At 44.3% G+C, this 15,024-nt stretch overlaps 1 protein-coding gene across 1 annotated transcript in view; it reads left to right on the top strand.

Moving 5' to 3' along the window:
• LOC126203385 (rabphilin-3A) overlaps nucleotides 1–15,024 on the top strand; it is a 1,010,032-nt gene that overhangs the window by 959,770 nt on the left and 35,238 nt on the right. The window contains exon 17 of the mRNA XM_049937683.1: nucleotides 12,275–12,441. Coding sequence (XP_049793640.1) covers nucleotides 12,275–12,441 — 167 coding nt within the window. The remainder of the gene's footprint in view (nucleotides 1–12,274; nucleotides 12,442–15,024) is intronic.

Genomic DNA, 15,024 nt, shown 5'->3' with positions numbered 1-15,024 from the left:
ACATGACCTCTTTGAGGATGTCCACATTGAAACTGGTATCAGTGAACATGGCGCAGTTGTAGCAACAATAATTACCAAAGTATAAAGGACAATTAAAACAAGTAGAAAGGTACACATCTTCAGTAAAGTAGATTAAAAAGGCAGTAGTGGCATATCTGAATGAGGAACTTGAAACTTCCAGCACAGGGCAGGGACTATGGCTCAAGTTAAAAGAATAGTGACCATGCACAGAGTACACATGAACCCAGTAGAACAGTTCATAATGGAAGGGACCCTCCATGGTATACAGTCACTGCAAAGAAACTTTGGAAGAAACAGAGATTACTGCATAATAGGTGTAAAACAAACCATAGGTCTATAGATAGAGAGATGCTGAATTAAATGTGTTTGGCTGTCAAGAGAGCAACCTATGAAGCCTCTAATGACTGCTCTAACAGAATACTGTCAAATGATCTTTCACAAAACCCAAAGATATTCCAGTTGTATTTAAGGGCTGTTAGTGGCACCAGAGTTAGTATCCAGCCCCTAGTGAATGAGATGGGTACTGAAATTGAGGGTAGCAAATCAAAAGCTGAAATGCTTAACTCCATTTTCAAATGTTTGTTTTCAAAAGAAGACTCAGGAGAATTGTGCCAATTTAACTCTCATACCATCGAAAAGATGAGTGAAATCTATATTAGCGTCAGTGGTGTTGAGAAACAGCTGTAATGGTTCAAATGGAATAAAGCTCCAGGGCCCAATGGAGTCCCTATCAGTTTCTCTACTGAATTTGTGGCCCTTTTCTAGCTATAACATAGCATATATCCATGGAACAAAAAAGTGTGCCCAGTAGCTGGAAGAAAATACAAGTCACACATATTTACAAGTAGGGTAGTAAAAGTGATCCACAAAACACTGTCCGATATCCACGACAACAATTTGTTGTTGAATCTTAGAACACATTCTGAGCTCAACCATAATGACGTATCTTCAAAAGAATGATCTCCTCCATGCCATCCAGCATGGATTCTAAAAACATCAATCACATGAAACCCAACTGACACTTTTCTCACATGGCTTACTGAAAGTTTTTGATCAAGACAGTCAGGTAGATGCAACATTTCTTGATTTCTGAAACGCATTTGACTCAGTACCATATCTACACTCATTGTCAAAAGATCAATTATATGGTGTATCAAGTGAAATGTGTGACTGGACTGAAGATCTTTTGGTAGGGAGGATGCAGCAGGTTATCTTGGATGGAGAATCATTGTCAAATGTAGAACTAACTTCCGGTGTACCATGGGAAAATGTGTTGGTCCCTTGCTGTTCATGTTGTATATATTTGATCTTGTGGACAATATTAATAGTAACCTCAGAATTTTTTCCAGTGGTGCATAAATATTCAGTTAGATCTTGATAAGATTTCAAAGTGGTACAAAGATTGGCAACTTGCTTTAAATGTTCCGAAATGCAAAATAGTTGAAGTTGTAATCAGCTAACTCATACAAATACCTAGGTGTAACACTTTGTGGGGGTGTGAAATGGAATTATCACAAAGGCTCAGTCATGGGTAAAGCAGGTGGTAGACTTTGTTTCATTGGTAGAATACTGGAAAATAAAATCAGTCTACAAAGTAGATTGCCTACAAATCACTTGTGTGACCCATTTTAGAATATTCCGCAGGTGTGTGGAGTCTGTACCAAATACAACGAACAGCGGATATTGGACACATATAGGGAAGAACAGCATAAACGGTCGGTCACATGTTTGTTTGATCTGTGGGATACTGTCATTGAGATGCTGAAGAAACTGAACTGGCAGACTCTTGAAGATGTGTAAACTTTCCCAAGAAAGCCTGCTTACAGAGTTTCAACAATCTGCTTTAATTGATGACTCTAGTAATATACTACAACCCCCTATGTATCATTCACATGGGGATCAGGAGGACGAGGTTAGATTAATTACAGCACATACAAAGGCATTTGAACAATCATTCTTCCTGTGCTACGTAAGTGAATGGAAATGGAAGAATAATAACCCGTACAATGGGACACATCCTCTGCCCTGTATTACACAGTGGTTTGCAGAGTATAAATGTATATATAGATGACTGGGTGAATAACTGGATACCGGTATCTTCTTATTGACCTCCTTCCAACCAACCAAATATTTTGCTCCTTCTTTCCAATATCCCTCCACTAATCTCGTATATGCTATATTTCACAGTGAAACTGAGAAGTCATGCACATGAAAATGAATGTGTTGGAAAGACAGGGTGGCACTGCAGTCATTCATTCAATCAGCCACTACAAGATAGCACCACAGGTATTGCTGACAACGAATGAAGATGCTAATAATGGTACAGGTCATTTGATGCCTGTAATATTGCACAGTTCATAGCTTGGTAAACATGTTGTATTCCCAAGAGCAATGACTTTTAACTGTTGAACAGTATTCCACCAGACATTGGCATGTTCATGTTGTATATATCTTCATTGCCAGAAAAATAATTAGTACATTTCGAAATAAGTTGTCGATTTTGATCTGATGGCAGCATATGCCAGCTGGCGGATGGTAAATATACTAATAATGGTTTTAATGTCATCCACCAACAGATAGCATAGTGGCATAGCTACCAGAGTGCCATATGTGTCTACCCTTTAATAGGGAGCACTCACAGCCAGAAGGCTTGGTGTGGTGCAAGTGTGTGAACCAAGCAGGCAACTGAGTGAATTTCAAAGGGATCAAACTGTGGCCTTCCAAGAGGTAGGATGCTTCTTTTGGAGAACTGTGTCATCTGTGCAATGATGCTTGTATCATACGCACATCCTCACACCTGTAGATGAGGTTCTGGATGCCCACACAGCACAGACACCCACCAGGATTGTCACATTGTAAAGACTACAGTGGCAGATCATACAGCTACCACAGCACAGATAAGAGGACTTGTGAGCTAGACGTATCAATAGTGAGACTATGGGCATGCACACCTCTAATCCACCTTCGAGTCACGTCACAGCATTGATATACATGGCTCGACTGGCACCACCAGAGGATAATATGGAAGATGGAATGGTGTGCTGTGATCTTCAGCAATGAAAGCAGTTTCTGCCTACACTCAACTGATAGTTATCTGTGCATATGATGTAGACCTGGTATGTGCTGTCTCATAGAGTGCATTAATCCATGACACATTGGCCTCACCCAGGCTTGTGTTCTACAACTCTTCTTCACAATTGGTGTTTCTGGAAGGATACCATCCAGGACTTGATACATGCATGATGTTGTTAGACACATTATTTTGCCATTCTTGCAACAGGAATTTGGTGTGTTGTTCCAACAGGGTAATGCTCACCCACAGACTGTCTATGAAACTCAATACGCTCTGCAAGATATGCAGCAACTTCCCTGGCCATCATGATCTCCGGACTTGTCTGCAGTCAAGCACATGTGCAGTATGATGGGATGAGAAGTGACTTGTGTGACCTGTAAATCAACAAATTTTACAAAACTACATAAATCTGTCAAGCAGGTGTGATTAAATGCTTCGCAGGACAGTATTCACCATCTCTACATTTGACTGGACAGTGGTGTCAGCACTTGCATTGCCACCCATGGAGGCTATAGCAGATACTAACAGCGGTATTTCAGCATGGATTGATACCTGGTACCACAGAACTGCTTGTGCTATTGATCTGTAAATGTAATACTTTCATGTACTCCATATGCACTGTTGCAACAATAAATCTTGAGTGAATTGGAAACATCTAAAAGGGTGCACTATTGAAACTTCCTGGCAGATTAAAACTGTGTGCCCGACCGAGACTCGAACTCGGGACCTTTGCCTTTCGCGGGCAAGTGCTCTACCATCTGAGCTACCGAAGCATGACTCACGCCTAGTCCTCACAGCTTTACTTCTGCCAGTATCTCGTCTCCTACCTTCCAAACTTTACAGAAGCTCTCCTGCGAACCTGCAGACGAGATACTGGCAGAAGTAAAGCTGTGAGGACCGGGCGTGAGTCATGCTTCGGTAGCTCAGATGGTAGAGCACTTGCCCACGAAAGGCAAAGGTCCCGAGTTCGAGTCTCAGTTGGGCACACAGTTTTAATCTGCCAGGAAGTTTCATATCAGCACACACTCCGCTGCAGAGTGAAAATCTCATTCTGGGTGCACTATTATTTTTTTCTGGCAGTGTATTTTGTAGGATATATCCAGATATCACAGTGCCAAATAATTCAACAATAGCAACATCAACCACCCACACCTGGGAACATCAGTCAGTCACAGATGGGACTGGGAGACTGGCTATTTTGACGGGCGCTGAGCTGGCTGAGGTGAGGGGTATAGTGATGTGATTGGCTTGAAAAAGCTTGAGGAGCTTATGTGTCCAGTCTCAGATTGTATTTGATAATGGTTAGAAAGTGATGCAGAAGATAAATTTTCATGCATATTGTAGTAGCCACCAGAAAGATCGCGGGAGGCGCACATTGGCACGGCGCGTAACGGGCGGTAGTTGCCCCAAGTAGATTCCCGTCCACCAGAGGGCACGCGAGAATTCAGACGCGACCTCTGCCGGCGTAACAACAAGAACAACAACAACAACTCCGGCAGCACGGGCCGTGCCCAGTCAGTTAACATCGGGCATGCCTAGGACACAGGTCCGGTCTGCGCTAAGTGAAGTGCGACGTAACGTGAACAGTGTTACTACACAATTGGCGACGAGTAGGGTCGTTCTTTCACGTGTTGCGTCGTTGTTCCGGTTTCGCAGCTTCTCCATGGCATGGAGGATTTGGTACGGGTTTTGGTGGCACAGCAGACGGAGCTCATGGCCACCATGAAACAAGTGCTTCCGGCGTTGCTCTCCACGCCGTCTGCTCCGGCGCAGTTCCCTCCTCCCTTTCCTCCGTATGACGAGACGGCGGAGAATTGGGACGCATATGAACATCGCCTTCGGCAGCATTTCCAGGAGTTTCATGTTGCCGATGCGGAGGTATGTCGTGCTCTCTTCTTGTCTTGGATATCTCCCTCGCTGTATCAAGTTTTGCGGCAGCTAGCGCCGTTGCAGGAACCCTCGTCCTTGCCTTTTGGCGCATTGTGTTCATTGTTGTCTTCATATTATCGCCGCCGCACGCATGTTGTGGCGGCTAGGGTCGAGTTCTATCAATGCAAGAAACAGCCCCATCAGTCTTACCGGGTGTGGGCCGCTACCCTGCACGGTCTTTGTCGCAAGTGTCATTTTGTCACGGAGCAGTTGCAAGAGTCGTATGCCCACGTTATGGTACGTGACGTCATTGTTCGTTCGGCCCCTGATAGGGAGGTCCGGCAACGGGCCCTGCAGTTAGAAGACCCTTCCCTCGAGGAAGTCCTGTCCATTGCTCAATCGTATGAAGTCTCTCACGCAGCAGGTCAACAGCTGGAAGCGTGGTGCGACGTCGCGGAGGTTCAGGGCGGCGCGGCCGCGTCCACTGTGTCCGGGGTGGACGACATGCGAGCGGTACAATCCGGCCGTTACGGCCGCTCCCGCACGGCGCGTAAACGGAATTCCGGCCATCGGCCCCTGTTGCCGTCCTGTGCGTCGTGCTATATACATCATGATCGGTCAGAGTGCCCCCGGCGTTGGGCCGTTTGTCGCAAATGTAATAAAAAAGGTCACATGGCTAAAGTTTGCCGCTCAGCCTCGAAAGAATCGAAGGAAGCAAGTACAGAGGACATGGACGTTGACATTCAGGAAGTTTCATCGGGCCAGGCTCCCGACGCATTGGCACGCAAACTCTTTATCGAGGTGTCGGTTCGGTCGCGCTGGTTACAACTGCAAGTAGATACGGGCGCGGCAGTTTCGTTGTTGAATGCACAAACTTATTGCAACCTTGGATCGCCCCCGTTGGCGCCAGTTTACCGGCGTCTCCGCAGTTATGGTAAACAGTTCATTCCCCTACTGGGTCAATTCACTACCGACGTGACTTACAAATCAGTCACTCGGCCTATTACTTTTATTGTTGTCAGTGATGCGAGCTCCGCTAACCTTTTTGGCCTGGATGCTTTTCAAGCTTTCGGTTTTTCTATTGCTGACACCATACAGTTGGTCTCCGAAGACGTTCCCTATCTCTCATTGGAATCTTTGATCTCAGACTTTCCAAATATTTTTGAGGAGGGCCTGGGGCGTGTTTCCGATTTTGAAGCTCACTTAACGTTGAAGGCGTCGGCTCGCCCGCGTTTTCTACGCGCGAGACAGATCCCCTTGGCTCTCCGCCCTCAAGTAAAGGAAGAGCTAGACCGGCTGACAGCCCTAGGGGTCATTCTTCCCGTTTCTTCCAGTGAGTGGGCTTCGCCCCTCGTTATTGTCAAGAAGCCCTCGGGAAACTTACGTCTTTGTGGCGATTTCAAGGCCACCATTAATTCTCAATTGGTGGTGGACACCTATCCTTTGCCTCGTGCTGATGAATTGTTCTCCGCCGTAGCAGGAGGCCAATATTTTTCGAAAATCGATCTTTCGGAGGCTTATCATCAGATACCACTTGATGAGGACTCCAAATGGCTGGCGGTCGTCAACACCCCGTTTGGCCTTTACCAATACCAGCGGTTGGCTTTTGGAATATCCAGTGCCCCGGCGATATTCCAGCGTTATCTTGAGCATGTCACGTCGACAATCCCTCATTGTATTAATTACCTGGATGACATAATTGTCACAGGCCACAGCATGAAGGAACACTTGCACAACCTTCGCACCCTCTTTCTCAAATTCAGGTCTGTGGGCTTGCGTTGCAACCTGCATAAGTCAACCTTCTTCCAACCGTCCATTGAGTATGTGGGCTACACCATATCTCGGCATGGCATCCAGCCACTAGGAAGTTTGGTCCAAGGTATCGTCAACCTTCCTCGGCCCACTTCGCTGAAAGAGTTACAAGCTTTTTTAGGCAAGATAGCCTATTACCACCGGTTCATTCCCAGGGCTTCCACTATAGCCCACCCCCTGTACTGCCTTCTGCACAAGGGTGTTCCTTTTGATTGGTCGCCTGCATGCGAGCGAGCATTCACCTCGTTGAAGGGCCTCCTCACTTCAGCCCCTTGTTTGGCTACTTTTGATCCCCATAAGCCGTTGGTCCTGGCTACAGATGCTTCGCAGTATGGGGTGGGGGCGGTCCTGGCCCATCGCAACGCAGATGGTTCCGAGCAACCACTGGCGTTTGAGTCTAAAACGCTTAGTCCCGCGCAGGCCCATTACTCCCAGGTGGAAAAAGAGGCTTTGGCCATTGTCTACGCTGTTACCAAGTTTCACCCTTTCTTGTATGGCACGAAGTTTCAGTTAATCACTGACCATAAGCCGTTAATATCGTTATTTGGCCCCGCCTCTCAGATTCCTGATAGGGCGGCCCACAGACTACAGCGCTGGGCCTTGTTCCTCTCTAAGTACCATTATGACATTCATTTTCGCCCTACAGGACAGCATGCCAACGCCGACGCTCTTTCCCGTCTTCCGGTGGGCCCGGATCCTAGGTTCGATCGAGAGGAGATTATGTGTTTTCATTTGGATGTGGCGTCCCGCCAAGCAGTTGATGGCTTCCCGATCACTAGTTCTCGAGTCGCCAGGGAAACGGCGGCTGACCCGGTTCTCCGGCAAGTAGTTCGCCTCATTCAGCAGGGGTGGTCCTCCCGCCCTCCGGGCCGGGCCTCGGACCCTCTTCGTAATTCTTTTCTTCTACGAGACCGCCTCTCGGTCTTGGAAGGAGTTCTCCTTCTGGCTACCGATGATACAGCTCCTCGCGTGGTTGTTCCTGCAGGTTTATGAAGGGAGGTCCTCACGTTATTACATGCGGGGCACTGGAGTGTTTCCCGTACTAAAACCTTGGCTCGCAGACATGTGTACTGGCCTGGTATTGACAGAGAAATTGAGCACTTAGTGGCCGCCTGTTCCCAGTGTGCGAGCCAACAAGCATCTCCCAGGGCAGCATTCTCTTCATGGCCGCCGGCAACCCAAGCATGGGAACATGTTCACATCGATTTTGCAGGCCCGTTTCTCAATGGCTTTTGGCTCATTGTCATTGATGCTTATTCCCGATTCCCATATGTGGTTCGCTGCTCCTCAACCACTTCAGAAGTTGCAATCCAGGCACTAGCAAAAATCTTTTCTGTGGAAGGTCTGCCAATCACCCTGATCTCAGACAATGGACCACAGTTTATTTCACAGACCTTCCAGGATTTTTGTAGGCGCTTCGGTATTCGGCACGTTTGCTCTCCCCCCTTCCATCCACAATCGAATGGGGAAGCCGAGCGCATGGTGCGCACATTTAAGACGCAGATGAAAAAGTATGTGCACAAATTTCCTGCAGAGGAAGCCTTGACGTTTTTCTTGACGGCATACCGGACCACACCAATGGGCAAACACAGCCCCGCAGAGCTCCTCCATGGGCGTCAACCTAGGACTCTGCTGCACCTCCTCCGGCCTGGTCCTCGCCAGTCTTCACAAAACGGAGTACCTGGCTTTCCACTGGGTATGTCGGCCTGGGCCCGCGGGTTTGGTCGCAATCCACATTGGATACTGGCGGTGGTCCTGCGCCGAAATGGCCGCCGGCTCTATACCTTGCAGGCGGGGGATCGGGTGGTACGTCGTCACCAAAATCAGCTACGTCCACGTTCGGGCACCCACCCTCCGACCTCTCGGACGCCGGCTTCCCCATTGCCGGCACCTGTATTGGTTTCACAGGGGACGTTACCTCCTCTCCCCGCTGTGACTCTGCCGCACTGCGATGGTTCTCAGCCTTGGCAGCCTCCAGTAGCTCCAGCACTGGCATCGCCATCATTCGAGATGCCCCAGCGAGAGCTGGCCCCCCTAGCAGGCCCGGTTTCTCAGGGGGCTAGTTCACCTGTGGTCGTCCCTTCCCCTTCATCCCCGCCGCTGGGTCTTGCCCCTCCCGAGGTGGAACAGGATCCGGAGTTCAACAGCTTGTCACCCGTTCTATCCCGAGCTCCGGTTGGGGGACGACGGGGGCCTCTTCGTGTGGGTCACTTCCTGCCGTATTCAAAGGTTCCGGCTCGAGGGATGGCAGATCCCCTCGACTCCAGCCATCCAATGGATGTGGAGGTCATCGCTCCTGCCCGACGCTCCACCTTCTGACGCAGTGGATCACAGTGGCTTCACCCCCCGAAGGAGGAGGAGTGTAGTAGCCACCAGAAAGATCGCGGGAGGCGCACATTGGCACGGCGCGTCACGGGCGGTAGTTGCCGCAAGTAGAGTCCTGTCCACCAGAGGGCACGCGAGAATTCGGACGCGATCTCTGCCGGTGTAACAACAAGAACAACAACAACAACTCCGGCAGCACAGGCCGTGCCCAGTCAGTTAACATCGGGCATGCCTAGGACACAGGTCCGGTCTACGCTAAGTGAAGTGCGACGTAACGTGAACAGTGTTACTACACATATCACGTTTTTAGTAGCCAAGAACTGAAGGAGTCAGATAAAAAAGTGTATAGTTTACTGTACTTGGTTTTCATCATATGTTGAAATACATGGACTCACAGAAGTGGACCATGTATACTTCATTGATAAGGCATGGCTTCATCTCAGTGAATACATGAGGAGTAAAAACATAAGGGTTTGGTCAACTGAAAATCATATCTTTCATTAAAACATCTTGCACAGTGAAAATTGGAGTGTCACTGAAGTTTCTTCAAAACTGCAGTCAACAGTGTTGTCTACCAAGGCATTACATATTTTATTTCACTTCTTGAGGCAGATGAATATTACTGTTGGTTGCAGCATGAAAAAATTAATTCCTTAAGCAACTTTTTGTGATCAAATCATTTCTAAAGAATTATGCTTCCTGAGTCAACATCTACAGTCTTCTTCCTGTGAGCCTACCTCCAGGTAGGGTCTATAAAAACAGACCACACACACTGGTGGAAATACTGATCAACTAAACAATGGAGATCAAAATCATAATGTCATATATACATTTGTTTAGTGTTCATGTGAGCCAACTTTCAATCACTATGCATTAACCCTTCTTTCACCTAGCTCAGCTTTCTCTAATACAGTATTCATATCCTGTTCCCCTGTGTCCTAGTTCTTGTCCCTACCTTCTCTTCATTTCTTCTGTGATCCAGTCAAGACAATAATTCATCTTTGGCCCCAGAGAGAGAGAGAGATAGAGATAGAGAGAGAGAGAGAGAGAGAGAGAGAGTGTTTATGTATATGTGTGTGTGTGTGAGGGATGTTCAGTTAAGTAATGCAACACTTTTCTTCCTTGACTAATTTTGGTTGAAAAAAAACCACAGAATTTGTTGCAGGATATGACTCAATATTCCCACCTCAGCCCCTATAGTTTCATAAAGTTCCAGCAGGTGGCAGTGGCATACGGAGCCTTCAAAAAAATGGATCTGAGCACTATGGGACTTAACATCTGAGGTCATCAGTCCCCTAGAACTTAGAACTACTTAAACCTAACTAACCTAAGGACATCACACAACACCCAGTCTTCACGAGGCAGAGAAAATCCCTGACCCCACCGCGAATCGAACCCAGGAATCCAGGCGTGGGAAGCGAGAACGCTACCACACGACCATGAGCTGCGGACTACGTAGCCTTCAAAATGATATCTGCAATGAAGGTGCGATCCAAACAGATGGCTGCCATTGAGTTTCTTTTGGCCGAAAACCAGACTATTGCAGACATTCATAGGTGCTTGCTAAATGTCTGTGGAGACCTGACAGTGAACAAGGCACAGTGAGTCATTGGGCAAGGTGTCTGTCATAATCGCAAAAACGTTGTGCAAACTTGTTCAATCTCATTGCATTCCAGCCAGCTGCTCACAACCGTTACTTCCACAATGTTGGAATGTGTGAACATTCTCATTCAAAGTGATCAACAGATCATAATCAAACACCTCACTATATGATTGGACATCTCTATTGGTAATGCTGACATACTTGTCCACCAATTGAGGTACTCAAAGGTGTGTGCCTGCTGGATTCATCTCTGCCTGAGAGATGCCCATGAAATGCAATGAAGGACCATCTGTGTGGAACGGCTTGCAAGTTATGAGGTTGACTGTGAAAATTTTTTGTCCAACCCTGTCAAAAGTGATTAAACATGGGTTCAAAACTTTGAACTGGAAACAAAACAGCAATCCATGGAGTGGTACTACACCACCTTTCCTCCCAAAAAAAAGTTCAAAGCCACATCCTCAACTGGTAAAGTCATGACAGTGGTGTTCTGGGACTCTGAATGGGTTATTGTGTTTGATGTTCTCCCTCATGGTGCAACAATCAATTCTGAGGTGTATTGTGCTACCCTGAGAAAACTAAAGAAATGTCTTCATCATGTTCATCACCACAAAAATGCAAACAAATGCACAGCCCCACCCAAGTCTGTGCATCTGAGAGGAGCTCACAAACTTCATTGCTCTTCATCATCTCTCCTACATCCCACATCTCACACCTTCCGACTTCCATCTGTTTGTTCCTATGAATAGTGTGCTTTGTGGGAAGCAGTATATGGATGATGTGGAGGTTCTTGATGCAGCATCACATTGGTCCTGGTGTCAACCAGTAGAGTGATACCTTGTGGGCATACAAGCCCTCCAAATAACGTTGCATAAGGCTGTTGCATTGAATAGAAATGGTGTTGAAAAAGGTTTTTCGTAGCCGAAAAAAAGTGGGTAATAATATGGTGTGTTATAATTCCGAATTAAGCCAACCTGCTTCCAGAAAAAAAAGTGTTGCATGACTGACGAATGCCCCTCATAGTTTATAAACTGTGCAACTATACTCAAGTTCTTATTTGTATGCCTGTCTGATGTGAAATGCTCCACTACTTGGCATGTAGTTGTCTTTGCTACTTCCTTTGCTTGTGTCAGTATCACATTTATCTTATAATTTTTATAGATATTAAAAGTCATGTATGATTGGTTGTATTGGAATGTTTACTTCTCATTGAAACTACTGAAGAATTATACTTCCACTCTTAGGAGCAAGATGTGCTGATAAGTAAATTCTAAGCAGATCAAAACTGTGAGCCATACAGGGACATAGGCTCAAATTTTCTGAAGATTCGTAGTTTTCTCAAGAGATCTTGAATTTCATGTCTACTTTGCAACAAAAATCTTTACAAAAGCAATTGGAGATTAAGTTAAGTGTACATGTCAAAGACTGTTTCAATGATATGAATGCTTGTGTAGAAATCTCCACAGCAGTCATTCTTATGAAGCACATTTCTGTAAAATTTGCAATGCTGTAAGACATAAAGCTTTATAAACACAGTCTTTAATGTTTTTCATGTAATGTAATCTCTCCATTAGGTTGAGCAGGGAGACAACATGTGGAATAATGATGCTTGGACACGTGGACAGATCCTAGTGACTTTGTGTTATTCCACTAAAAAGAAGGCATTGATTGTGGGTATTGTCCGCTGTGCAAATCTTATTCCTATGGACAACAATGGCTTTTCTGATCCATTTGTCAAACTGTAAGTTTGCAATACATATATAGTAGAAAAAATTAATAATCAAACTTGCTTAATACTAACGAGTTGAAATACAATGGTTATGGTTATTGTTGTTGTTCTCTTCTAACTAAAGACTGTTTTGATGCAATTCTCCATGTTAGTGTTAGTCTATCTTATGCATGTATCTTTATAATTATTTCAACCAGCATCCAATTGAATCCACTTATTGTAGTCAGATCTCAAATCCTGATCTCTCTCTACAATTGTACTTCTACATTAGCTATCCAATCTACCCGTCTCTAAACTTCAGCATCATTCTGCATCTTCAAGTTTCAAAAGCTTCTATCCTCTATTTGTCTGTACTGTTTAGGATCCGCATTTCACTAGCATCTAAGTGTACATTCCAGATCAAAACTTTGAGAAAATATTTCCTAGCATTTGAATTTATATTAAATGTTAACATACTTCCCTTGGTTAGAAAATATTTTCTTGATATTGCAAGTATACATTTTATATCTGCTTTATTTCTGTCATCATTGATTATTTAGTTACCCAAATAGTGTAGCAAGTCTATGACACTTAGTTTCTCATTTCCAGATCTGTTTCATACAGCATTATTGGAGTCAACTACACTCAATTACCTGTGTTTTATTTTCGAACATATTTTCAAGATACTGCCCATTTTGTTAAACTGATCTTCCAAACCCTTTATTGTCTTCAGAATCACAATGTCACCAGAAAACCTCAAGGTTTGTGTTTCTTTTCGATTCCCAGTTTCTCATGAGGATGCACAATGTACAGACTGAATAATGTGTGGGTAGTTTCCAACCTCATCCCACTCATGTTTTAACCATGCCTCCTTATCATGTGCTTTGACTGCTTTGACTCTTACAACTGCAGTCTGGTTTCTGTACAAATTGTAGATAATGTTTCGCTCCCTGTACTTTAACTCTCATATCTTCATAATTTACAGATTTGTATTCCAGTCAACATTGTCAAAAGCTGTTTCCAAATCTAGAAATGTCAGTTTGCCTGTTTTTCATCTATCTTTTAAGATGAGTTGCAGAGTCAAGTATTGCCTTGCATTGTCCTACATATCTTTGGAATCCAGACCGATATGTTTCTTTTCTTAAATCAAAATAACATTTAATTATGCAGATTACATTTTATACAAAATGACAAGACTTCTATTGTGTAACTCTGAGTAAAATAAGTATGTGATTTGGAGTGAATGTCTTATTGGTTACGCAATGTACAATTTTCTAGTTGGGAAGAAAAATTTTATATAATGAAGTATGGAAGTTTAGCTAATAAGGATGGTGTATTTACATTGCTGCCAAAATTTCGTGTACTGGTGGTGAATTCACTGGAGACTGTGCTATACAGCACCATAATTCATGTGAAATGACAACCATACTGTAAATTTTGCTACAATATGTTGATTTAAGGATGCTTATATTTTGGCTTCAGTAAAGTATAGCCATAACAAACTGACTTTCTCATGGTGTGATACCTGCTCCTCTTCTCTTTATAATGTCATAAAATGAAAAAGTATAATTAAGTGAAAATATTTGCTGTTCAAAGGCAACCTTCTAACATGCTAAAGCTGTACAATGCCATACAGTATTAATTGAGTAGAGAAACATATATGCATGTACTGCAGACAGCTTAAATCATGAATGCAATTCCAAACCAGAAACAATAGATCCCAAGTTCTACTTTTTATACTTTGAATAAATGCTGAATGAAACATCATTTATATGGTTTCTTAGCATCCACATGGATGAGAAACTAATACAGGATCTATTGATAAATACTGTTCTGTAAATATATACTTTCAACCATTGTCTTGTTGCAGAAGTATTTGTTCTGTAAACCATGAGGCTATTATTATTCAATCCTTTCATATTCGCTGCCACCATCTTTGACACATTGTCTTGTCCTTACAAACTGGAGAGATCTAGATACTGCTCTGCACATATAATGTTTATGGTCCCTCATACTGCAGCTGCCTTACACACATGATCCCATGCTCATCACCATTTGCTGTCGCCTACAATAAATAAACCTTGGTCTTTAAATATGTCTGCTTGTGTCTGTATATGTGTGGATGGATATGTGTGTGTGTGCGAGTGTATACCTGTCCTTTTTTCCCCCTAAGGTAAGTCTTTCCGCTCCCGGGATTGTAATGACTCCTTACCCTCTCCCTTAAAACCCACATCCTTTCATCTTTCCCTCTCCTTCCCCTCTTTCCTGATGAGGCAACAGTTTGTTGCGAAAGCTTGAATTTTGTGTGTGTGTTTGTGTTTGTTTGTGTGTCTATCGACCTGCCAGGGCTTTCGTTCGGTAAGTCACATCATCTTTGTTTTTAGATATATTTTTTTCAGTTACAGTATTTTTGGCCATCAAATATTAATATAACTTAAATCACTGGATCCTTGTACTGAGAAAAATTAAAGCCCTCAATAAAATAAACAGAATAGGAGGAACTGACACCTGAAGTTCCAGAAGTTCAGTGACATAATAACTTGATAATAACATGAGCAAATTCAGCATGTTTTAAAAACATAACCCATTGTAGTACAGATATCCAGAGGAAATGAT

Source organism: Schistocerca nitens, chromosome 9, assembly GCF_023898315.1.
Source record: "Schistocerca nitens isolate TAMUIC-IGC-003100 chromosome 9, iqSchNite1.1, whole genome shotgun sequence".
In the NCBI taxonomy this organism is placed as follows: Eukaryota; Metazoa; Arthropoda; class Insecta; order Orthoptera; family Acrididae; genus Schistocerca; species Schistocerca nitens.
Note: the sequence above shows the minus strand (reverse complement) of the source record. Positions and strands in the feature narration are given on the sequence as shown.